The sequence below is a fragment of the Ursus arctos genome, unplaced genomic scaffold (genome assembly GCF_023065955.2).
Source record: "Ursus arctos isolate Adak ecotype North America unplaced genomic scaffold, UrsArc2.0 scaffold_2, whole genome shotgun sequence".
Classification (NCBI taxonomy): domain Eukaryota; kingdom Metazoa; phylum Chordata; class Mammalia; order Carnivora; family Ursidae; genus Ursus; species Ursus arctos.
The window spans coordinates 54683643-54708121 of NW_026622874.1; the positions used below are offsets into that span (position 1 = coordinate 54683643).

Here is a 24479-nt window from a genome sequence, read left to right on the forward strand (position 1 = left end):
GACTGGCCAAGTCTATCGGATATGAGGTACATTAAGTACACATGGTATAAGAAATGTACAGTTTTATGAGTTTATTATGAACTGCTAAATCTGTCACATTTGATAAATTGTTCGTTTACAAATGACTGCAATCTGTTAACACTCATTTGTATAAATTCACCATATTTTTCATTTAGCTCTGTAAAAAGAATACGAGCTGCTAGTGACTATGAGGAAGAATATTCCCTTTGAACAGTATAGTGCTTGGCATGTGGTAGAGTGGTACTTAATATAATGTTTGTTGAGTCAAAGACGGAATTATTAATAGCTTCTAATCAAGGCTTTTGGTTCTTCAACAACTAAACCTGTTTATTTTCAATTTTTACTTTATAGAGAAGTGTTGTCCAAAAGAGAGATGATTTAAGTCACATATGTTAATTTTATATTTTTCAGTCTTGACCTTTGGAAAAGTAAAAAGAAACAGTTGAAATTAATTTTGATATACTTTGTTTAACCCAACACGTCAAAATGTTAGCATTTCAATATGTAATCAATATAATATTTATTAAAGAGATACCTTACACTTTTTTTTTCCCTAAGTGTTTAAAATTCTGGTATACATTTTATATTTACAGCACATCTCAATTCAGGTGACAAATTTTCATCAGAAATATTTGAGCTACATTTAGATTTCAGAATATTTAGCTGAGGAGCGCCTGGGTGGCTCAGTCAGTTAACCGTCAGCTTCTTGGTTTTGGCTGGGGTACTGATTTCAGGGTTATGAGATCGAGATGGAGCCCTGCATAGGGCTCCATGCTTAGCATGGAGTCGGCTTGATTTTCTCCCTCTTCCCCTCCCCCCCATGCATGCACTCTCTCCCTCTTTCTAAAATAATAAATAAAATCTTTAAAAAAAAAGAATATTTAGTTGAAAGGGTAGGTTCATATATCCAAGTTTTTTTCTTAACAATTTAAAATTCCCCAATAATTGAATCAAATATCAGTTTTTAAATTATTTAAAGTTAATTAAAAATGAAATCAATAATAAATTCACTTCCCTAGTCACATTAGTGACATGTCAAGAGCTCAATAGCCACATGTAGTTGGTACCTCCTGTATAGGACTGTGTAGTTCTAGAAAACTGCTCTCCGCAGGGCTGCCGATGGACAATGCTCTTTGAGCACACTTCAGTGGAGGTCTAGAATCTTGTAGACCTTTATTTTCCTTTTGTTTTCTCAGTACTTCCCATTTTTTTCTGAAACTGTATTACCCTAATACCTGAAGTTAGAAACCTGCATATTAAACACGCTGCATTTGGTTAATAATCCTAGAGAAAATTACTCAAAGCCTTAAAATACTCCTTTTGTCATTTCTTCATTGTCACAGGCACAAGGATCTGTACATAGTGATACAAGAAAATTTTGCTCATGAGCATTCTCATTATTAAGGACTGTAGCTAAGTAAATTGTAATCCACTCACAGTACTGCCTCCTGCCAGGTCAAGGGGAGGAGACTTCGTATAGGTGCACACACTCAATGACTCAATGATTTCTTCTAACCTCTGCCAAATGAATTTTCATTATATACCTAGCCTAAAATTATAGGCATGAATAAGGGTTATTTGAATGCCATTTTGGGGGCGATGGCATTGTTTCTTATCTATTTTGGTAGCCAGCATTATGGACTTGAATTATCCACCCAGTAAGAGTCCCTTTGAATGTAATGCCACTGTTATAAAACTTTCTTTATGGATCGATTTTAAAAATAAGTATCCTTTCCTATCACTACCTGATTTTCAGCAAGTTTCTATATACGAGCCCAGCGTAGCAAACACAGCCAAGGGATTTGCCCATGACTTTTAACATACACTTTAAAGCCTTGCAAGTCACTGTCCCAGAAATACTGGGCTCTCCTTTGAGCTCTGTCTCTAATTAGCCATTACACCTTATAGGCATAAAGAACCTTATGGAGGTGGGCCAGTGGGTATCGTAACTGGTACATGATTGAACAGTACCACGTATTCCAGTTATCTTCTTAGGTACACTATCAACCTGGTACATCTGTGATCTTGAATAAGTCAGATGTGTGGACTTTACCATGCAAGTAAGTATCTGTCTGGGTTAATACAAGATAAAGACAGGATACGATGTGAATGGGCACCGAAAAGCAAAATCCAAGCTACCAGTTGAAGGAATGATGTCTGTCCCAATGGGGTTGAGACTTGTTCCACAGATACTCGTTTATTCCCACTCTGACATGGGGACTGTTGTAATGCAGGGTACTCCAGTGGCCACAGCAGTCAACGGTGCTGCTGACACGGCATCAGCTGCCCCTATAGGCAGCAGTGGCTCTAGTTAGATCAGAAAAGTACAGGCTTCCGCCCTGGCAACTTCAATCCATCTTGGTGATTCAGGATCTCCGCAGAGGGACTGTGAGAGCTTGGCATTCCCAGTTGTACACCATAATTCAGGATGCAGCCTTGCAGTTCTAAAGCTTGCATTTTGAGTAGTGGTGACGAACACCAAAGGGATCTTGGGATTTTTATTTGCCTTGTGAAATTGAGAAGTGTTTACAAGATAAACTGCTAAGGAAATAAATACCTAGATGGTGTTCAAGAAGTGAATATTTACCAGATGAGATTTTTTTTCTTAGAGTATCTTTGTATTTGCTATTTTAGGTCTTTCGGGACATATTTTAAGGGTCAAGTGTTAAATTTTCAGAAACAACCTTTAATGAGTCAGGTTAAAAACCACCTGGCGCAGGGATTCTTCAAATGGATGAACTTCAGAAGAGAGGAGGAATTTCCCATCATCCTAAGATTCCCATTGGAGGCTTAAGAAAGTAGCTCGAGGGGCGCCTGGGTGGCACAGCGGTTAAGCGTCTGCCTTCGGCTCAGGGAGTGGTCCCGGCCTTATGGGATCGAGCCCCACATCAGGCTCCTCCGCTATGAGCCTGCTTCTTCCTCTCCCACTCCCTCTGCCTGTGTTCCCTCTCTCGCTGGCTGTCTCTATCTCTGTCAAATAAATAAATAAATAAATAAATCTTTAAAAAAAAAAAAGAAAGTAGCTCGAAAATTGGATCTACTTCCTTCTATCTATTGCTCCTTTTATCTTCCTGCCCACCCATGAAAGGAAGCGAAAAAGAAATATTGGCAAGAATAGAGAGATGATAAGGTTTTTGTCCTAGAGGTTGAGTGTGCAAAATGTAAGCTCCCAGATAAGACAGAAAGAAGTAGCATTGGTTTTTAAGGGGCTAATGGGCCCTGGACAGTGCATTGTACAGGGATGTTAAAGAATATGTAAGTGGCAGGTGGGTGGACGGGTGAGGAAGCCACCTGGAGGAGGTAGGACTGGGCCAGAATCAAAGACTGGTCTCCACCCTTCCTAAACAAGCTCGCCTAAGTGACACTTCCTTGTGTCCCAGGAAGTGACGATCAGTCGGTGTAGACATTGGGACTCCCGGTCTCACCCGCTCCGGGGGTGCTGCCGTGGGCGCCGGAGACCTCTTTGGCCGCCCGATTCCCAAGGAGGCGACGCCTTGCGGGCACCTCCGCGAGCTGCCCCGCCCGCGCCCTCTGCACCCCGCCGAGGCTGCTGGCTTTTCCAGGGGCGTTTGTGCCGTTTGCCCAATTATGAGGGTGACCCCGAACCCCACGGCTCCCTGGAGAAGGGGGTTGAGAGGGGGCTTGGCGGGTGGGAAGGGCAGGAATTGAGAAAGCTTGCACACGGGGGCGGGGGAGCGGAATTTAAGCCTGGGAAAAGTCCCGAGGTGGGAGACGGGCGGCGGAGGATCGCACCCATTCTTTCCGAGGAAACGGACAAAAGGGGGCCACTTAATTGCACCAGCGCCCTCTCACCTCGGGCGGCAAAACCCAAACACGAATACAAATAAAAGCCACCAGAGGCTCTCAGACTACGGTACTCCGCGGGTGGGGCGAGAAACAAAAATAAACAGCGGGGCCGGCGGGCGAGAGCGCGCGCGAGGAGGGGGAGGAGCGGCCCCGCATCCCTAATGAGGGAATGAATGGAGAGGCCCCCTCGGCTGGCGCCCGCCCACCCGGCGGCGGCCGCCAAGTGCCTCTGGGCGCTGCGTGCCGCGCCCGCCGCTCCGCGCGCTGCCGGCTCGGGCCGCTCCTCCGGCTGAGGCGCGGCGGCGGCGGCGGCGAGCGCGCCTAGCAGCCGGGACGGGCGCGCCGGGAGCCGGGGCGCCGCCGCCGCTGGGCCCCGGGCGCGTGGCTGCGGCTCGGCCGGGCGGCGCCGCACACCTGAGGCGGGGCGCGGGGCGCGGCGCGGGCGGCGCTGTCAGGGCCGCGGCTCCCGGGCCCGAGCCGCGCTCGCCGGGACGAGCCGGGCAGTGATTTGCGGGGCGAGCTCACCTTCAGCCATGGCCCGGGGAGACTAGCGGGGCCCGGTCGCCGCCCCCCGGCTCCCCTTCCCCGCCTCCCCCCCCCCCTCGGCGCCGCATCCCGCCGGCCTCGCCGCCCGGCCCGCGCCGGGCAACCGCCCTCGCCCGGAGCCCGCCCTCGCTCTTGCCCGCGTCCCCCGCCGGCGCCGCCGCGGGAAGCGGCTCCCCCTCCCCTTCCTCCGCGTCCTCCTCCCCCTCGCCCCGCCGGGGCCGCTTGTTGCACCGCCCCGCGGCCTGCGGGAGCCGCTCGGCCCGGCCCCGCGCCCGCACCCCCTTCCGCTCGCCCCCGGGCCCGCACCCCAGCCGGGCCGGCGAGACCCCGGCCCGACCCCGCCGCCCGCACAAAATGTCGGCCCGGACGCCATTGCCGACGGTGAACGAGCGGGACACGGAGAACGTGAGTAACTCGAGCCTCCCCCGGGAGCGGCGGGGGCGAGACCCTGGGCCGACCCCCGCTTCACCCTCCGCCGGGCCGCCGTCCCCCACCCCACCCCGCCCCACCCCGGCCCCCGCAGCGGCCGCCGCCGCCGCCGCACGGTCTCCACCTGGAGCCGGCGTGCCTCTCGCCCGCCGCTCAGCCCCCTTTTTCATTCCAACCCCATTTCGCTGCTTTCCCCTGCAGGGCGAGGGCGGGGGCTGTACGGGGAGCCCTGTCCTCGGGGTGGTCCTCCCGGAGGGGGTGGGCGGATGGAGGGCAGGGAGGCACCGGCGAGGGCAGAGTGGGCATCCCGGATTGCTGTGTTTGTCCCTCGGCATGCTGTATCCCCACCCGAGTGTTCGCTCTACGGTCGCGGGCGAGCCAGCTGACTGCCTCTTCCCCCCTCGCTCTTCTGGCCCATTCAGCCCTCTGCACCCCCACCCCCCTGCATTGCCCCATGACTTTGCTTTTTGTAACATTGTGTCCCATTTTGGGTCGTGGGCACCGCAGGGGGAAGGTCGGAATGGAAGGGGCAGAGTGGTTGTAGAGATGGACGTGTGTGTTTGTGTAGATGAGTTCCTGCTGCCGAGACGCTGTTCGGGAGGGATGAGTAGAAGAATTTCCCGGACAGCCTCTGTGGCCCTGGGGTTACGGCAAAACGTTTAAAAGCCGGCGGAAGCCAGTGGCTTTTTATTCTCTTCCTCAAGTCAGTGGTGATAATTCAGGGCAGGTTTTACTTTAAATATCTCTCCTCCTTCTTGGAGTGTCACACGGTGCATTTTCTTTGAAGGAAGGATTTTCTGTGTCTTTGATCGAATTGCCCTCAGGAGTTTTTATCTGGATGCAGATGTCCCTGGTGTTTAAACTCTTGAAAACCAAAAGGACCAGATCAGTTGTAGTCCCACCTTCTGTAAAAGTACAATTGTGTGTGTGGTGTGTGTGAGTTTCTTTGTGGAAAGGTTTTGTTTTTTTCCTCGTTTTGGGTTTTTTTTTTTTTTTTAAAAACCTTCATGACTTTGTAAATAGGGCCTTGGCTGGTTTTTTGACTGGTTTTTAAGGGGCTAGAGGGTACCAAGTTTAGTCGGCTGTCCAGATCTCTCTGGTTGTCTAGTTAACTCAGACTCCAGTCTTGGAGTACCAGGCGGTCATAAGGCTGGTAAAATAAAATATGAGTGCTTTGGCGTTCTTAGACAAAAGATATGGGGGAGAAGATAGGAGCTCACCTCTGAAGTGTTGGCGGCTGGTATAAACAGATTATTTAATCGTCGGAGAGTAGGGGAACACAGAAACTTAATATAATTACATGAAGGGAGAAGAAATTCTAGTAAGAGACTATTGTTAGAAAAAGCTGGGAAGGTATTTCAGAGTGTGCTTTTGTCCTCCCTAGTACCGTGCATTGAAAATGGTAAACACAGTGTGAGGCTGCTGCTAGCAGAAATTGTAATAACTTCATTTTGCATTGTAACCGTTGCTTTAAAAAAATACAGTTGATACATAATTTTGATTGGGACACTGAAGGAAGGTCAGGGGAAAAGATGAAAAATTTGGTTAACGTTGAGCTTAAAGTCAAGTTTTGAAACAGAATGTTTCTAACAGGAACTCTAAAAAGATTCCTGTCATTCAGTGTGCCATTTCAGTGAATGAAAAGTAAGACGGACGAGGACCTCTGTTTTTATTACAGAACACTGTGTGATAACCTAGAAAAGGTGGAAAAATACACTGTTTTTAATTTCTTTCGGATTTTGAATAGTATAGCTCTTTCCATACTTGCATGAATAAGGTACTTCTTAAGGATATGAGATAGCATTATAGGAATATGCATCAAGGAATGGTACAAAATGCAGCATCACATGTAAGACCCCCCACAAACCCAATGGATTTTTAAGCTAAGCAATAATTGTGTGATAAATTTTGTTGTACCTTCTGAAAACAGTTAAACTCATTTGCTCTGATTCCGAACATGTTATTTCAAAGTCACTTTTATGGTCTTGTCCCCTGTCCTTGTGCTGTACCTGACTATATCTCCATGTAGCTGACTTTGTCCAATTCTGATTTTCTCCTAATTGCCTGATATATCCCAATTTGTGGAAAATATCTATTACACTATGGCTGTTAATTTATGGCTGTTAAATGTGCACCCAGCTTTGTTTTTGAGCTGGACGGGATAAGAAAGTATTATTTAAGATAAGGCCTCTCCCCTCAAGGAGCTTACTGGAAAGGTAAATATAATCCCAAACAAATAGTGTACAGAAGAAAACTGTGTAAATAGGGCTAAATTGGTTTTTAAGCGCTATAGGCCTTTATCAAAGGGACCACCAGAGATGGCTATTAAATTATTGTTGGTGTCTCTCTTTATTCTCTGGTTGGTAGTAAATGCCATTCTTACTTACCTCTCACCAGTGAAATAAAGAACAAACCTGCTTGTTAGCTAATATATTAATGCCAGCATGGCAGTCAAAACGTACGTTTGTTTGTAGTCGTTTTCAGTTAAAGTGACATATTTTTAAAAATAGTTGGGAAAATTTATATTCATGTGACCATAAAGACTTCAAGTCCTTTGGAATATTAAGGATATAACTAAAAACATTCGACCACTGCTAGAAATGTTTTAATTTAAACAGATATGGCAGTTTTAAAAACCATCTTTGTATTTTATTGTCATTTGCAGTGAATATGAAATTTTGTTTTGTCATATGTGAATGTATTTGGACTTTGTATTCTTGGGAATATGTAATACCTTACCCCCTATATGTCACTAATGTATGTTGAGGATAAATTAAGAAATTCAAAAGAAGAATGTTAACAGCACTGATCTATTACTACAGTATGTAGTAGAGTGAGAAAGAATTGCCTTTTTTTTCTTCAGAGCATTCTGTGCGCACTTTTTCAGGAGTTATTTTCTTAGATGAAGGATTTGTGCATTGATAAGCCTGAATTGGCTAAATACCGTAGAATAACGAATGATGAACTTTTAATGCAGTAAACACTTCACAGTGAAGTAGAGAAAGAAAAGGGGCTCCTGGGTGGCTCAGTCAGTGAAGCATCTGCCCTCAGCTCAGGTCATGATCCCAGGGTTCTGGGATTGAGCCCCCGTCCTTGGGCTCCCTGCTCAGTGGAGAGCCCTCTCCCTCTGCTGCTCCCCCTGCTTGTGCTCTGTCATGCACTCTTTCTCTGTCAAATAAATTAACAAAATCTTTAAAAAAAAAAAAAAAAAAAGAAAAAAGTAGAAAAGGTATGTTATAGATCATAGCATTAATTTATGCAAAATGTGTTTGATTTTAGGTTGTAACAAGTCCAGAAAAAGAATGGGCATTTGAAATATTTTTTTTCTTCTCTTAAATTGTACTTGGATAGTTCCAGTATGAATGTAGATAATATATTATCATTGCTCTGAGGTGCTTTTAAATGAAGCAAGATAAATTGTTTCTCCCTGTTTTAGGAAAACTCTGATTATGCTGATTTTTATGGATCCAAAATGCCCAGACTAGCTTTCTGTGGTGAATTTCAATAAGTATGAAGAAAATTGATTTGACTCCTCCTTGGGATGTTTTGGTTAAACTTATTTTGACTCTTTTAATAATAAAACTCTTGAAGGTGATTCTTTTGATAGATCTGAAACTCAGCATGATGACCATCACGAGTGCTTGGTGTATGTTCGGTGGCCATCAGTAGCTGGTCCTCCGGGAATCTCTGTTAATGGTGGGAAAAGGCAGGAGAGAAGCATGCCTTTGCTACTACCCTTGGGTTGCTCACTGCCCTGTGCATGCCTCACAGGTCACCGTCCTTACCACACTGCATTCTAATCGCCGCCTTAGTTTGTCCCCTTTATTCTGTATCCCCAGTACCCAGCACAGTGACTGGGGCTAATATGTAAGACATCAGTGCTGGAACATTCCCCTTTTGAATTTTTTCATCTATCCTCAAAATATCTTAGTGACACTGGAAAGAGTAAGTATCGCATATTACAAACAGAGGCAGAAGCCTTCAGAAAGTTAAGTGACCTGCCCAAGGTTATAATCTCTGACATCTTCCACTGTTGCTGTGCTCGCGCTATTGCTTCTTGGAGGTGCTTTTTGGTTTGTTTTGTTTTTGTCCTAGAAATTTTAAAAGCATATATGAAATGATATAAAATACATTATTAGAGTAAGAACAGGCTATGCTGTGCTCACCACTATTTTGAACCTTTGCTGTTTTCTCTGTCTGGAGTGCCCTGCTCTTTTCCCCTTGTCCCCAACTCATAAATCCTTTATGGGATGGCTCCTCTTTCTAAGAAAAATTCTGAATGGGTTACAGCAAGGATTGCTGTCTGCTGTAGCTGAACATCGGTCTGTGTATAGTCCACACTACTGGTCTCCAAGGTGGGTGTGCAGGACCATCCATTGTGAGAAAAACATCCTGCTTGTGCATTCTCTCTGACAATAAATAAACAAAATCTTTTTTTAAAAAAGTAGGCGACTTTTCCATCTGTCTCTTTAAGATTCTCTGTTTTTCTTTAAGTGTTGGACTTTCACCACAGTGTATTTAGGTATGGGTTTTTTTTTGTTTTTTTTTTTTGTTTTTCTTTTTTAAGAAAGGGAGAGAGTGGGGAGTAGGGGCAGACGGAGGGAGAGAGAAAATCTTAAGCAGGCTCCATACCCAGTGTGGGGCTCCATGCAGGGCTTGATCTCACAACCTTGAGATCATGACCTGAGCTGAAATCACCAGTTGGATGCTTAACCAACTGAGCCACCCAGGTACCCCTGGTATGAATTTCTTTTTTTCCTTCTTGCTTCCTATGTCTGTGATTTCCTATCTTTCATTTGTTCTGGATAGTTATCAACTATTATCTTTTGAAAATTGCCTTGTTTCTGCTCCCTTTAGAGGTTCATTTGGGGACTCTGATTTGATTATGTTAGACGTTAGACCGTAGCTCCTCCATGTGCCTTAACTTCTCATTCATTTTTTTTTTCACAAGTTCATTGCCTCTCTACAATAGCTGCATGATTTGTTTGGATTTATCATCTGTGGATTTATATCTTTCATCAGTTCTGTGATCGGTCATTCTCTAAGTATTAATTTACCTCGGTTCTCTCTAGTGTTTCCAGTGCTCTGATTAAATATGTTAAAATTTCTCATTCTGTCCTACATATGTCTTAGACTCTCCTTTCTTCCTCTGTTTCATTGTTTCTCTGTACTACAGTGTATGGTATAATCTGCAGTACAGTTATGGAATGTAATGTTTAGATTTGTCTTTCAGTTGGCTAAATCTCTTTAGCTGTATTTAAATCACTGTTAATCCCTCTGTTAAATTTGTATTAAATTGTGGTAAAAACCACATACCATGAAATCTGCTCTCTTAAAAAACTCTAAGTGCATGGTACAGTATTGTTAACTGTCGGCACAAAGTTGTATAGCTAATCTATATAACTTTTTTATCTTGCATGACTGAAACTTTATACCATTGAATAACAACTTCCCATTTTCCTCTTTCTCCAGTCCCTGGCAACCACAATTCTACTCTCGGCTTTTATAAGTTTGAGTATGTTACATATTTCATTTAAGTGGAATCATGCAGTATCAGTCTTTCTATGATGGGCTAATTTCACTTAGTGTAATGTCCCCGAGGTTGACCCATAATAAAGCATGACAGAATTTCCTTCCTTTTTATGGCAGAAAAATACTCCTTTGAACGTATATAATACATTTCTTTATCCATTCATCCATTGATGGACATTTGGGATGTTCTCGTAACTTGGCAGTTGTAAATAATGCTGCAGTGAACATGGGATTGCAAATCTCTCTTTGAGGTCCTGATTTCAATTCTTTTGAATTGAATTGATTGCCAGATTATATGTTAGTTCTATTTTTAATAGCCTCCATATCGTTTTCCGTAATGACTGCACCATTTTACATTCAAACCAATCTTTCCACATCCTTGTCAACATTTATTATTGTCTGCTTTGTTTTTTGATAATGGTCATCCTAACAGGTGTGAAGTGATAATCTCATTGTGGTTTTGATTTGCATTTCTCTGATGATTAGTGATGTTGAGCATCTTTTCATATATCTATTGACCATTTATATATCTTCTTTGGAGAAATGTCTATTCAAGTCCTTTGTCCATTAAAATCAGGATTGTAAGAATATTTTGGTTATTAACCCCTTTTCAGATTTATGGTGTATAAATATTTTCTTCCATTCTGTGGCTTTCCTAGCCTTTTTACTGTGAGGCTTGATGCCTTTGCTGTGCAGAAGCTTTTTAGTTTGATGTAGTCACACCTATTTTTTTGCCTTGATTGCCTGTGTTTTTCATGTTATATTCAGGAAGTCATTGCCAAGATCTGTGTAATGAAGCTTTCCCCCTATGTTTTCTTTTGGGTATTTTACAGTTTCATGTGTTGTATTTAAGTCTTCAATGCATTTTGAGTTAATTTTTGTGTATGGTATAAGATAAAACGTCTGTTTTCATTCTTTTGCATGTGAAGATCTGGTTTTCCCAACACCATTTATTGAAAAGACCCTCATTTCCCACTTGTGTATTCTTGGTACTCTTATCAAAGATCATTTCCCCATATATACAAAAATGTATTTCTGGGCTCTCAATTCTATTCCATTAGTCTATATGCCCGTCTTTACAACAGTGCCATACTGTTTTGATTATTATAACATTGTAATGTGCTTTGAAGTCGTAAGTGTAAGGCCTTCATCTTTGTTCTTCTTTCTCAAGATTGTTTTGGCTATTCAGGGTCCTTGTGGTTCCATGTGAATTTTAGGATTGTTTTTTCTGTTTCTGTAAAAAATGGCATTGGGGTTTTGATAGGGATTGTGTTGATCTGTAGATCTCTTTGGGTAGGATGGACATTTTATCAATATTCCGTCTTCCAAACCATAAACACAGGATATCTTTCCATTTATATGTGTCTTCTTTAATTTATTTTAGCAATGTTTTGTAGTTTTCAGTGTACACATCTTTTGCTTCATTGGTTAAATGTATTCCTAACTAGTTTATTCTTTTTGATGTAATTATAAATGAGGTTGTTTTCTTAATTTTCTTTTCACATCATTTGTTGTTAGTGTATAGAAACACAACTGTTTGTTGATTTTGTAGCCTGCAACTTTATTCAATTCATTTATAGTTCGAACAGTTGTTTGGGGTTTTTTGGTGGGAGTCATAGGGTTTTCTACATATAAGATCATGTCATTTGCAAACAGAGGTACTTTTACTTCTTCCTTTCTGGAGTGTGTAGCTTTTATTTCTTTTCCTTGCCTAATTGCCCTGCTAAGATTTTCAGCACTGTGTTGAATATAAATGGCAAAAGGGGGCATCCTTGCCTTGTTCTTGATCACAGAGGATAAACTTTCAATTTTCACCATTGAGTATGATGTTAGCTGTGGACTTTTGAGATATGGTATTGATTATGTTGAGGTAATGCCCTTCTATTCTGTTTCTAGTTTGTTGAGAGTTTTGTTTTGTTTTTAAAGATTTTATTTATTTTGATGACAGAGAGAGAGAGAGAGAGAGTGAGAGAGCATGCACACACAAGCAGGAGGAGCAGCAGAGAGAGAGAAGCAGGCTCTCCACTGAGCAGGGAGCCCGACACAGGGCTCAATCCCGGGATGCTGGGATCATGACCTGAGCCAAAGGCAGGTGCTTAGCGGACTGAGCCACCCAGGCGCCCCTCTTGAGAGTATTTTATGATGAAAGGGTATTGATGCCTTGTCTGAATCAGTAGAGATAATCGTGTGATTTTCATCATTTGTTATGTTAATGTGGTATATTACATTGATTACCTATGTTGAACCGTCCTTGTATCCTGGGGATAGATCCCACTTGGTCATCATGTATGATCCTTTTAATATGCTGTTAAATTTGGTTTGCTGATACTTCATTTAGGGTTTTTGTGTATATATTCATCAAGGTTATTGGCCTCTGGTTTTCTTGTAGTGTCTTTTTCTGGTTTTGGTATTAGAGTAATGCTGGCCTCATACAATGAGTTTTCCTCTCTCCAATTTTTAGAAAAGTTTTAGAGGGATTGGTGTTTATTCTTTATTTTTTCTAAAGATTGTATTTGTTTATTTGAGAGAGAGAGAGAGAAAGAGAGAGACCACCAGCAGGGGGAGCTGCAGAGGGAGAGGGAGAAGCAGGATCCCTGCTGAGCAGGAGCCCAACATGGGGCTTGATCCCAGGATCGTGACCTGAGCCAAAGGCAGACACTTAACCAACTGAGTCACCCAGGCGCTTCTGTTCTTCTTTAAATGTTTAGTAGAATTTACCCGAAAGCCATCTGGTCCTGGCTTTTCTTTGTTGTAAAGTTTTTGATTACTGATTCAATCTCCTTACTACATCTGCTCAGATTTTCTTCTTCTTCACTGTTCAGTCTTGGTAGGTTGTATGTTCATGAGAATTTCTCCATTTCTTCTAGGTGCCAATATGCCAATTTGTTCACATATAATTAAGGTAGTCTCTTAACTATTCTTTCTAGTTCTATGGCATCAGTTGTAATGTTTCCTCTTTCATTTCTGATTTTAATTTGGTTCGTCTCTTTTAGTCTAGCTAGAGATTTTTTCATTTGTTGATTTTTTTAAAAAAAACTCATTGACTTTTTTCTATTTTTCTATTCTCTACTTTATTTATTACTACTATAATCTTTATTATAATTTTCTTCTGCTAATTTTAGGCTTAGGTGTTTCTTTTTTCTAGTTCCTTGAGGTGGATTTTGAGAGTGTTCTTTTTTTTTAATGTAAGTTTTTATTACTATGAACTTCCCACTTAGTCCTGCTTTTGCTGCATCCTGTAAGTTTTTATATATATTTTTTTTCTTTCTTTTTTCCTCCCCCAGTTTGTGTGTGTGTGTGTTATTGATGCTGATGCTCGGGCCTTAACTGCGTACTACCATGGGGGGTATAACTACTCCTTCCACTGCTGCCACTTGGTCTTCAGGTTTTCGTCCTCCTTGTTCAGCCAGAGGCACATGTCTTCTTGGGCTACAGATCCAGGGGCTTGTACTTTTTACCTTGTAGAATTTCCTGAGGTTCTCTTCCTGAGTCTGGTTGATGACAGTGAGAACATGGGCAATGGATTTGCAAAAAACTCAGGTCTTGGACACCTTGGAAGTCATGCTGCCAGTTGCTTTGGTGATGCACAGGTGGGACAGCTCCACCTTCAGGTCTTCCAGCTGTTGAAGCAGCTCCTCTTTCTTCATGCTGTAAAGGTCTTGGCCTTAATTTTGGCCATGTCTGCACAATCTGCTGCTGCTGCTGCCAAAGGAAAGACGACTGTATATTGTTTTCATTTGTCTCAAGATATTTTCTAATTTCTGTGTTGATTCCTTCTTGACCCAGTGGTTATTCATGAATATGTTGCTTAATTTTCACATATTTTCCAGTTTTCTTCTGTTACTGATTTCTAGTTGCATACTGTTAGTTTGGATAAGATACTCGGTATGATCTCAGCATTATTAAATTTGTAAGATTTTGTTTTGTGACCTAATGTGTCCTTTCCTGGAGAATATCTATATACATTTGATAAAAATGTATTCTGTTGCTGTTCAGTGAAATGTTCTAAATATGTCTTTAGGAGCATTTAGTCTATAGTGTTGTTCAAGTCTTTGGTTTTCTTCTTGATATCTTGATGTCTGGATGTTCTACCCATTATTGAAAATGGGGTGGTGAAATTTTCTACTCTTACTGTGTTACTATTTCTCCCTTCAGTTCTGTCATTGTTTGCTTCATATATTTTAAGTGCTCTGATTTGGGTCTTTCAATATTTTTAAATGTTTTATCTTCCTCCCCAGTTGACCTTTTTATCATTATATAATGTTCCTATTTTTTTTTCTGTCTTGTAGTTCTTTTGTCTTTCTTAACATGTTTGGTGTTTTCCTATGTGTTTTGTTGACTTTTTTTTTTTTTTATAGTGACATGCTTTGATTTCTTTTTCATTTTCTTTTGTGTATCTTCTCTAGGTATTTTCTTTGTGGTTACTATGGGGCTTACATAAAACATTTTACAATTATAACAATCTGTTTTAAGCTGATAGCAGCTTAACTTCAATCTCATACAAAAATTCTGCTTTTACTTCTTCCTTCCCCACACTTTATATTGTTGTCACAAACTACATCTTTTTGTATTGTATATCAATTAACATTTTATAGTTATAGTTTTATAAATACTTCTGTCTTTTAACTTCTATACCAGGATTAAAATGATCTACGCTGCATTGTTATATTATGACAGTATTCTGTGTTTATGTATATATTTCCCATTACTGGTGAAGTTTATATTTTTGTATGCTTTCCTGTGGCTGTTTAGTGTCTTTTTGTTCAACTTGAATGACTCCCTTAAGCATTTCTCGTAAGGCAGGTCTAGTGGTGATGAACTCTCTCAGCTTTTGTTTATCTGTTGAAAGCTTTTATTCATTTCTGAAGGACAGTTTTGCTGGATGTAGCATTCTTCCCTGGCAACCCCCACCCCCACCCCGCCCCGGCAGTTCACATATTTAAACTCTTTCCTGGTCGACAGGTTTTCTGCTGAGAAATCTGCTAATCAGTTTTTGAGGGCTCTTTTGTACATGACAAGTAACCTTTATCTTGCTGCTTTTAAAATTCTCTGTCTTTGACCTTCGACTATTTGATTATGTGTTTGGGTGCAGACTTTTTTGGGTTCGTCCTGTGTTGGATTCATTCTATTTAACTTCTCTTGGGTTTCTTGAATCTGGAAATCTGGTTGTCCATTTCCTTCCTCATATTTGGAAAGTTTTCATTAAAAAAACATTTCCGTCCCTTTCTTGCGCTCTCTTTTTTTTTCTGGGACTCCCATAATGCATGTATTGGTTTTTTTGATGGTATCCTATAATTCCCTTAGGCTTCCTTCACTCTTTCTCTTTTTTCTTTTTTTGGGGGGAGGGGGTTTGTTTGTCTTTTTGTTTTTGTTGTTCTTGTGACTGGATAGTTTCAAACAAATGTTCAGATTTGCTCATTCTTTCTTCTGCTTGATCGAGCCTATCATTGAACCTTCTTAATGATTTACGCATTTTTAAATTGAGCTCCAAAATTTCTGTTTGGTTGTTTTTTATACTTTCAGTTTCTGTTCATGTATCATTTCATGATCCCATTGAGCATCTTTTTGTCAATCATTTTGAATTCTTTGCCAGATAATAACATATACCTCGGTTCCATTAGGGTTGGTTTTGGAGATTTATTGTGTTCCCTCAGTTGGGCCATTCTCCCCTGTTTCTTTCTTTTTTTTTTTTAATGTTCCTTATAACTCTATGTTGCTATGCATCCATTTAAAAAAATGGTTACCTCTCCCAGTCTTTCTAAGCTGGCTTCATACATGGAGAAGCTTGTCACCATTCAGTCCAGTGGGAGAGTCTCAGGGCTCTCAAACCTTTTCTGTAAGTGTGTCTTTTCTGAACGCGTGCATGTAGATACCTGATTAGAGGGATTTCCTGGGTTTTTTTTGTTTGTTTGTTTATTTGTTTTTTAAGGAGCTGTAATCTCTTGCTCCCTCTGGTGTCTGTCTGCTGTACTGTGGTTTCTCTGAAGGAGCTGCACACTTATTAGCTCATTTTGTTCTCAGCATACCCCAGGCACCTGGTGAATGGAGGTTCCTATCAACACCCTGTGTTGAGCTGGACAGAAACTAGCAGTGTGTTGGATGTGTGCTCCACTCTTCTCTTTTTCCATTGTTGAATTTTTAATTTCATGGATTTTATTTTTCATTTCTAAAAGTTGTAAGTTCTTTCCCTCAAACCAGGCTGGCCTATTTTATCATCTCTTGGTTTTTGTTTATTTTTGTGATTTCATCTTCATTTCCTTAAACATTTGACATATAGTTATTTACTTCCTATATCTGGAAATTCCACTGTATGAAGTCCCTTGGGCTTGATTCTCATCTACTGTGGCTTCTATGTTTCTGTATTTGTTGGTCTTTGTGGATGAACTCATATTTGCCTGATTTTTATCTGTGTGAAACTTGGAGGTCTAAATTGAGGACGACTTCCTCTAGAGAGGCTTTGTTTTGCTCCTACTGACCTGAGACTTTTTTTAAAAAAGATTTATTTTTAAGTAATCTCTGCTCCCCATGTGGGGCTCAAACTTACAACCCCAAGATCAAGAGTTGAATATCTTACTGACTGAGCTAGCCAGGAGCCCCTGACCTGGGACATTCTAGTCTCCTAAAGAGGTCCCAGGTCAATGAAGGAGTTTTACATTCTCTAACCTTGTAGTGAGTCCAAAGCTTAATATTTGGACCCCAGGGCTGTGCTGGAGTTTGTAGTTGCTTTCAGCTGGAGTTTTTTAATGTTTATTTTTCCCTTGGATTCTTCTCTTCAAGCCCAGCAGTACACTTTTAAAAAGTTTTATCTTGGAAAATCCTTCACATTATCTTGCCTACTATTCTATAGAAAGAATAGGATAAACTTTTTGGAAACGGGTGTTCAGAAATGTTCATACTTATGTGATTTTAGTACCCTAAATTATATATCATTTCTGAATTTCTCATTCTGCACACTTAAAAACATGAACAACTTTCTAACTAGTTTATAAATCTTCTAGAACAAAAATCTTAGTAGATTTTTGAAACCATTTGTTATAGTTACTAAAATGATAAGTTTTCAGAAATTGCTGATTGTCCTCAGGAAGGTGCTTCCTAACATGACTTGTATAAAAAATTTTCACATAAATGGTGGATGGATTGACATATGAATACAGTCATTGAAGTCGAGTGTCAACATGAACTGCAATTAGCCCTTCAGATCTCAGTATTACGAATTATTAAGCCAAGGTATTAAAAGTCAAGAAACATATTAACATTGCACGATGTTTAATCACTGAAAAGTTTGTACCATTGAAGTTTAATATGTTTCCAAAAATTCTTTTTAATATTATGTGTTTTCATGTAATGCGTGTGTAATTTATGTCAGTATTCCTGTAGTAGCCCATATTTAAAACTTTTAAAGATAAGGTACTTGATCTAAAGTTTGGAGATCATTCTATACGATAGAGTTTAGCATTGTTCTAGAATTCTCTGAGTCAACTTTTTCTTCCTAACTAAATTGAAAATACTTTGAGGTCAGGGACTACTTCCAGTATTATTTCTGTATATCCTGTATTACCTCCCATAGTATTTGGCATATTTTTGGCACTCAACAATTTAATAAATCAAGGCCTCGTTTATTCATTTATTCTCTAGTGACTTTATGAGCCAGCTTGGGAGATCATTTTAAATTCACACTCCCTAACCCCTGCTCTGTCCCACTCTCTTCATACTCATGAGATCCAGAAATCTCTCTTCTTAAACCTCTCTGTTATTCTGATGCTGGTATTCACTGACTAGGCTTTGAAAAAAAACACTGATTTATGTGATGATCATGATTCCATTATAATAAATCTCATTTTTTGCCTAAAATGAAAAAAGGCATTATGGTTGCCGATTATATTATAGAAAGTGGGGTGGGAGAAGTGATGAACCAGTCCTTTCAGTGGTTGATGACAGCAGTAGAAAACAACAGGGGATTGTCTGTATTGGAGGTAATAAGGCACACGTGTATGGCATTTGTAAGTGTAAGATTGAGGAAGAAGGTAATGAGGAATTTCATGTTCTTCCTTCTCCCAGCTCTATGTGGTTAACCATATTGGGGGAGGTGGTGGCAGCAAAATAAAGGAGTTCACCAATGGTGCCCGTTCTTCTGAGAAAGTCTTATTTAATACTGTTTTGACAACTGTATCCCTTTAGTTCAGGTTATAAACAAATCAGAAGCCGAGCAACAATCCAAAGTTTTAATGAACTACCTGTAGAGGATATGGTAATAGGTTTATTTTAAATCTTTAAAGCATGCCTACCTTTCATTTTGAGATCAACAGTGCTACTTTCACAATTTCAAAAGAGGGTTTGCTTTTATTTCCTTTCCTATTTGTTTCATCTCGACTGGAGACGAAAGGGATACAAAGGCAAATGAAACCTGTTCCTGCTCTGGAGGGACTCAGAGCCTGACAGGGAGATAGACACAGAGACAAACAAGTGCAGTAGAAAGTTACAGTTCTTGTTTGAGTGATCAGGACACAGAATAAAGAAAGAAGGGGGAGGGGGAGGGGCGCTCAAGAGAAGTTCAGGGCCTTTGAACTGAGGCTTGAAAGATAAGTACTGCTTTGCCAGGCAGCTCTGTGGAAAGGAGAAGAGAATACTGGGCTGAAGGAGCATTATGCACAGAGGCCCTGAGTGTGCGGTTGAGAGGAGGGGCTGGTAGCCTAGGGGAGCGGTTAGTGAGAGGACCAGGGAGGAGACTAGGCAGGGCTTTGCATGTCTCAGCAAGAAGTGGTCCTAGCGGCAGTGGTAGCCCTTTGGGTGACTTAAGTGAAGGGCCAACATGATTAGATTTGTATTCTGTGTATGCTTAAGTGTTTTAGAAACATGCTAGTTTTTAAATTTACTGACCTCAGGCACCTGGCTGGCTCAGTCGGTAGAGCATGTGACTCGTGATCTGGGGATTGCTGAGTTCAAGCCCCACATTGGGTATGGAGATTCCTTAAAAATAAAATCTTTTTTTTTTTTTTTAAGGTTTTATTTATTTGACAGAGAGACAGCCAGTGAGAGAGGGAGCACAAGCACGGGGAGTGGGAGAGGAAGAAGCAGGCTCCCAGCAGAGCAGGGAGCCCGATGCGGGGCTCAATCCCAGGACCCTGGGATCACGCCCTGAGCCAGAGGCAGATGCTTAACGACTGAGCCACCCAGGCACCCCATAAAAATAAAATCTTTAAAAAAATTCTTTTAAATAAATTTTGTGACCTGTATTCTCAAGATCCACGAAAGAGCTTTGAATGTGGTATTTTAAAAACTTGATTTGGTTCACCAGGAGAAGGGTGTAGTAAAGGGGACATGCCAGTGACAGAGACTCTCTCCTTGAACCAGACTTTCAGGTAGGCTCCTCTGAGCCTTGTTCTCAGCTAGGCTTTGACTTTGGCCTTCATGTCTGCCCTGTTCTTGCAGGGCCTGCATGGCCCAATTTTAGTGAGGAATTCTGCTAAGTCATTTAAGTGAGAATCCCCCCATCCTTGGTGTCTGACCACCCTGGATATCTAATCAAGTTCCTCATCCCCCACCTTGATGTCAACGTTGTTGGCCTGCCTTCAGCAAGCACCCTCTTAGGCCAGTTTAGCAAGAGTCCCCTGACCCTGAGGTCTCGTCTTAGTAATTTTCCATCCACTCACCGCCCGTCTTGGCACCTCGGCTCTGAATCCCCAGCTGTCTTTACTGATTCAGAACTGATCTCTCTCCCCTATCGCAATACCCCTGTTGCGATAATATTGAATAAAGCCTTTCTTACCATTTAGCAAGTGTCAGAATGATTATTTTTTTCCAACACCAGTTAAGGAAAGATTCACATTTCATAATGAAATCCCAAATACATTTTACTGTGATAGTATGTATTGGGAGGAAGGTGAGAGAAGCCCACAGCAACCACACGAGTATTGGTAGGCCAGAAAGTAGAGCCTCTCCAGACTTAGGGCAGAAGGATAGTGTGACATAAAGGGACTAGGACAGGGATTTAGCAAAGGCTGGGGTTGGTAATTCATTATTCTTACCTGGTGTCCTGTGATTTTGATAGACGTGGTGACTACAGTTGACCTGAGGGGGACTATTATTTAGCCGGTTTATCCTGGGTAAGTCTTTTAACCTCTCTTTGTTTCTTCTGATGCTTACTGGTACATCTCATTTTGGTGCTTACCTATAAACCTGTAGTGCTCTTTTCTATAGAGATGATTTATTACCTGAACAGCACTACTAAGTCATGCCGCTGATCCTTCTGGACGCTCTAAATTCTTTCTGATGCCTGCTTAAATACCAAAAACTAGAGGGAAATAAGTTATGTTCCAGTGGCCACTTGTGTAAACGTGGGGAAATAAGGAAATAACTGTTCAGTAAATTCTTAAACATGAGCACCCAAAGGACATGCTAAGTAGGGAAGCCTTGAGGAGAGAAGGTTGATACCAGCTCGGGTGGCTGATTACCTCTGCCTTTCTCTTTGCCCTTCCTCTCCAGGCAAGGAGAGAAATCAAGGGGAGGGAAGACTACGTCGGGAAGGAGACTCTGTTTTCTGTTCTGCCACAAGTGAATTATTTATCATGTTTCTGGTTCTATCTCATATGCGCTTTGTGACAGGGCTTTCGAACCGTACTGTGATTTCCTTAAACCTGTCCCACATATAATGCTGCAAACTGCTTGAGACCAGGAACCCTGGTGCTGATTCCCGTGTCAGTCCAGCCGCAGCATCTGGCATAATTGGCTTTCAGAAGTTTTCAGAACTGCTTGCTGTGTTATATAAAAAACAGCAAGAATATGTAAATAAAATACGTTCTCCCCTCTTCAGTAGCACGGTGCTGTGCACATAGTGGCTTGATGGGTGTTTAGTAAATATATACAGTCAAGAGTCACTCATTCTCTGGAAGATTTTGAAGTGCTTTAAGAATCGGAGGTGGTGGTGTGTAGATACAGTATTTGCTTTTTACATTCTGGTCATTTTTTATGACCATCTGAGGTGTTTTGCAGACACATTTCCTTTCATCCCTGACATTCATGTTCATAACTTCAAATCATCAGTTAAATTTTTATTGTACTTTAAAAAATGTATGCAGAAAGTATTGACATTGAAGTTGATATGATTATTAGCTTATGGTAGGGAAAAATTACTGGATTTTTTAGATTTACTAAATATATCAGAACCTGAAGGTCTTAGAATAAAGCTTTGACTACTAGAGTGTTAAATTGAATCAAATCTAATGATTTAAAGAACAAACATCGATTGTAATTTCTGGCATGAGTTTGCTGTTAGGTTTTTGTACTCGTGGGAGTGAAAGAACTAGGAAGTTTCTGAAAGAATTTAATACCGTATTTTTAGATATAATTTAAGCAGATGTTTTCTTTTTATCCCCTGGGGACTCAGTTGTGTTAGCTCATAATATCTCTGGCAAGCAGCAGTGAAAGACCTCCCGGGGGAGGGGGGGGGGGCAGGGAGTATCTCAGGAAGGAGTGCCTCTAGAAATAAAATACAGGTTCAGTAGCCTCCCTGTCTGCCTCCTGAAGGGGACTGATTGCCCTTTGTATACCCCAATTCAGAGGTAAGGACAGTAGAACTTCTAGGTTCTGGGCAGGTGCTCTGAAGTTAGACTATGTGGGTTCAAGTTGTAGCTCCATTTTTGAGCTCTGTGATCTTGGGAAGCCACTTATTTTCTTTATTCCTTGGGTTTTTTTATCTGTAAAATGTAATAACAACAGTGCCTACCTTTTGGGTTGTTGTCAGGTTTAAATGATTGAATATGTCTAATGTCCTTAGAACAGTGCCTGGCGCCGAGCTGCTCCTGCTATTTTTGTTGTTAGTAGTGGTAGTAGTAGTACATTTAGATAAAAGAAGTAAATATGCCAGAGTTTTAAGTATTTACCTCAGGGTTACTGGAGTATACATGATTTTAATTTTTTTAAAATTTCTGTATTTAAAGTCATGGATTTATATTCCTTTTTATACCAAAAAATTATTAAAATTATAAATTTACAGTGTGAAGTATAACTTCCTGGTTTGCTGGAATGCTTGTATTCATGTAAGAAAGCCAAGTGGGAAGGCAGATTACCTGCAGGTGGCTCAGTGAACAAGGTATCAGCAGGGTGCAGAGGAGGATAGGTGTGTAGTGACATCCATGTTCTCAGTGGGATCAGACATACCTGAAGGGTTGTGTAATGTTTAAGAGCACCAGCTTGTAGACAGGACATCCCTGGGGTTGATTTATTCCCAGCTTAGTCATTTATAAGGTATATAACATTAGGCACATTTCCTTATCTGTAAAATGAGAATAATACGTACCTGGTTGGGTGGGTTGTTGGTTTTCAGTTATCAGTTGTACATTACATATTTTTTAATAGCAGGTGTTCAGTGATGGTACCAAGGAAACAAAGAATCAAAACCAGGGTGATGAGGAAATTCGCATTTGCTTCTGGGGATATGTTCTTTTTCCTACCCGGTGGTCATAAAATGCACAACTAAACTCACCTGTCGGGGGTTCCCTTTTTCCCATGCTCACCATTTTCTTCATGTCAATATATTCGTTCTTCAGACTGAGTACAAATATACTTGGATTGATTGCTGCTTTAAACATGCTAATGGAATCTCTCTCGAGACTGCACTGAATTTACTGAGCCCAAATATAAAGGCAAGTCTTAAATCTGGCGTTTACATGTTGAGGGTAATGTTGATAATGTCATTGTGTATCCTGGAATATAGCGTCTTTTGTCTCTTCTGAATCACAGTGCTTATATTTTTGCCCCTTAGAAGTTTTAGGAAATAGCTTAATAAGCAAGGTTTTGGTGGATTTATGAAAACTTCTTCTCATTCTGTGTTTGCCCTCCTTTTCTTTTAAGGAAATACATTTCATCTTTCTAAAAATAATACTTGATAGGTCTTTTTTTTTTTTACTCAGAGGACTTAATTTCACCTTAGTCAAGCTTCCATAATAGTTAAATTAGAAATACAGTCCCATGTTCATGTGCTTTTAGAAGAAAGAACATTATTGCAGTTTTACCTGTATTATTACACCTGAGTTCAATCGGGGAAGCAGAAGCCTGTGAGCCGTGTAGCCTGAGGCTTTTACGGTGGGGTTAAAGTTACACAGTGGGTTAGTATTCTGTACGTGGTTGCTGCTTTGGAGGCTGACATTAAGAGGCTGCGATCCACAGCACCGTCAGTCAGAAAGGAACGAGGAGGCTACAGCGGGCGAGAACAGGACTCAGTGGAACCTGTGAGGACAACAGGGAACGCGTCTCTACCTCCCACTGCTTTCCAAGCGCTGAGATGGTGACCTGCAGGATAGGCGGATGCCCTTCATCACAGAGTTGCCCGAGCACCTGGCCTGGGATTGCCCGCAGCCGAAGCAGGTGCTGCAGCGGCAGTTGGAGAGCTGTGAGGCCTGACTGCTGCTCCATGCTCCCGAGACGTGCCAGCAGATCATCTCTCCCAGGATGAGCTGCAGCTGTGTCTGCTCGGCACTGACCTTCAAGCATATAAACGGCCACTGTTTCAGTTCTGCCTTCCAGGTCTTGTGCGCGTCTCTCTTGTGTCCAGTGTCAACCCAGGAAGGGAGTTTGGGGAAATATAATTCCAGCTTCGCTAAACTCACATACCAGAAGTCATCACGGCTCACCCCATGTCACCTTGGCCACACTTCTCTTAACCACGGTGAAGTTAATAGCAGACTTACGCTTTTGCCTAATATGATGCAGCCATCCTAAGTGTACCACAAATATGCTAACCCTCTCCTCAAAAGAAGATACGAAGTCCCTTTATCCATCTTTGGGTGATGTTCATTTCTCTTCTGAGTCACACTCTTGTTTTTATACCTTGTAACCTCAGTATTGAAATACAAAGTTGGTAATATTAACACTTTAATATTAGTGACATGGAAATGGGGAAAGAGCATAAAAAGAAAGAAAGAATTAGTTAATTTATACACAAATATATTCATACCAAAATAAGAGGTACTCCTAAATATTACAGTCCCTGTTTCTGCAACTGGTCATATGGTCAACAGATGGTATTTATAATTACCTTCTTCTACTAATTCCATGTTCTCTTTACCTTCAACAAACACCTGAGTGATTATAATTCCCTGCCTGGTGAGGTAACCCCAAACTTGATTCCTGAAGAGTCTGGGCCATCA

General features: G+C 41.4%; 1 protein-coding gene and 1 pseudogene across 2 annotated transcripts in view; one reads left to right on the top strand and one right to left on the bottom strand.

The window, feature by feature from the left end:
* Positions 1-4446: 4446 nt before the first annotated feature.
* The window catches only part of MARK1 (microtubule affinity regulating kinase 1), a 113957-nt gene continuing 93924 nt past the window's right edge, over positions 4447-24479 (top strand). The window contains exon 1 of one of the 2 annotated variants that reach the window (XM_057315147.1): positions 4447-4779. In XM_057315147.1, the coding sequence (XP_057171130.1) occupies positions 4729-4779 (51 nt within the window). In that variant the 5' untranslated portion in view covers positions 4447-4728. The remainder of the gene's footprint in view (positions 4780-24479) is intronic. The other variant, XM_026517301.4, reaches the window with a different exon arrangement.
* Positions 5912-23745, bottom strand: LOC130544348 (60S ribosomal protein L35-like; annotated as a pseudogene).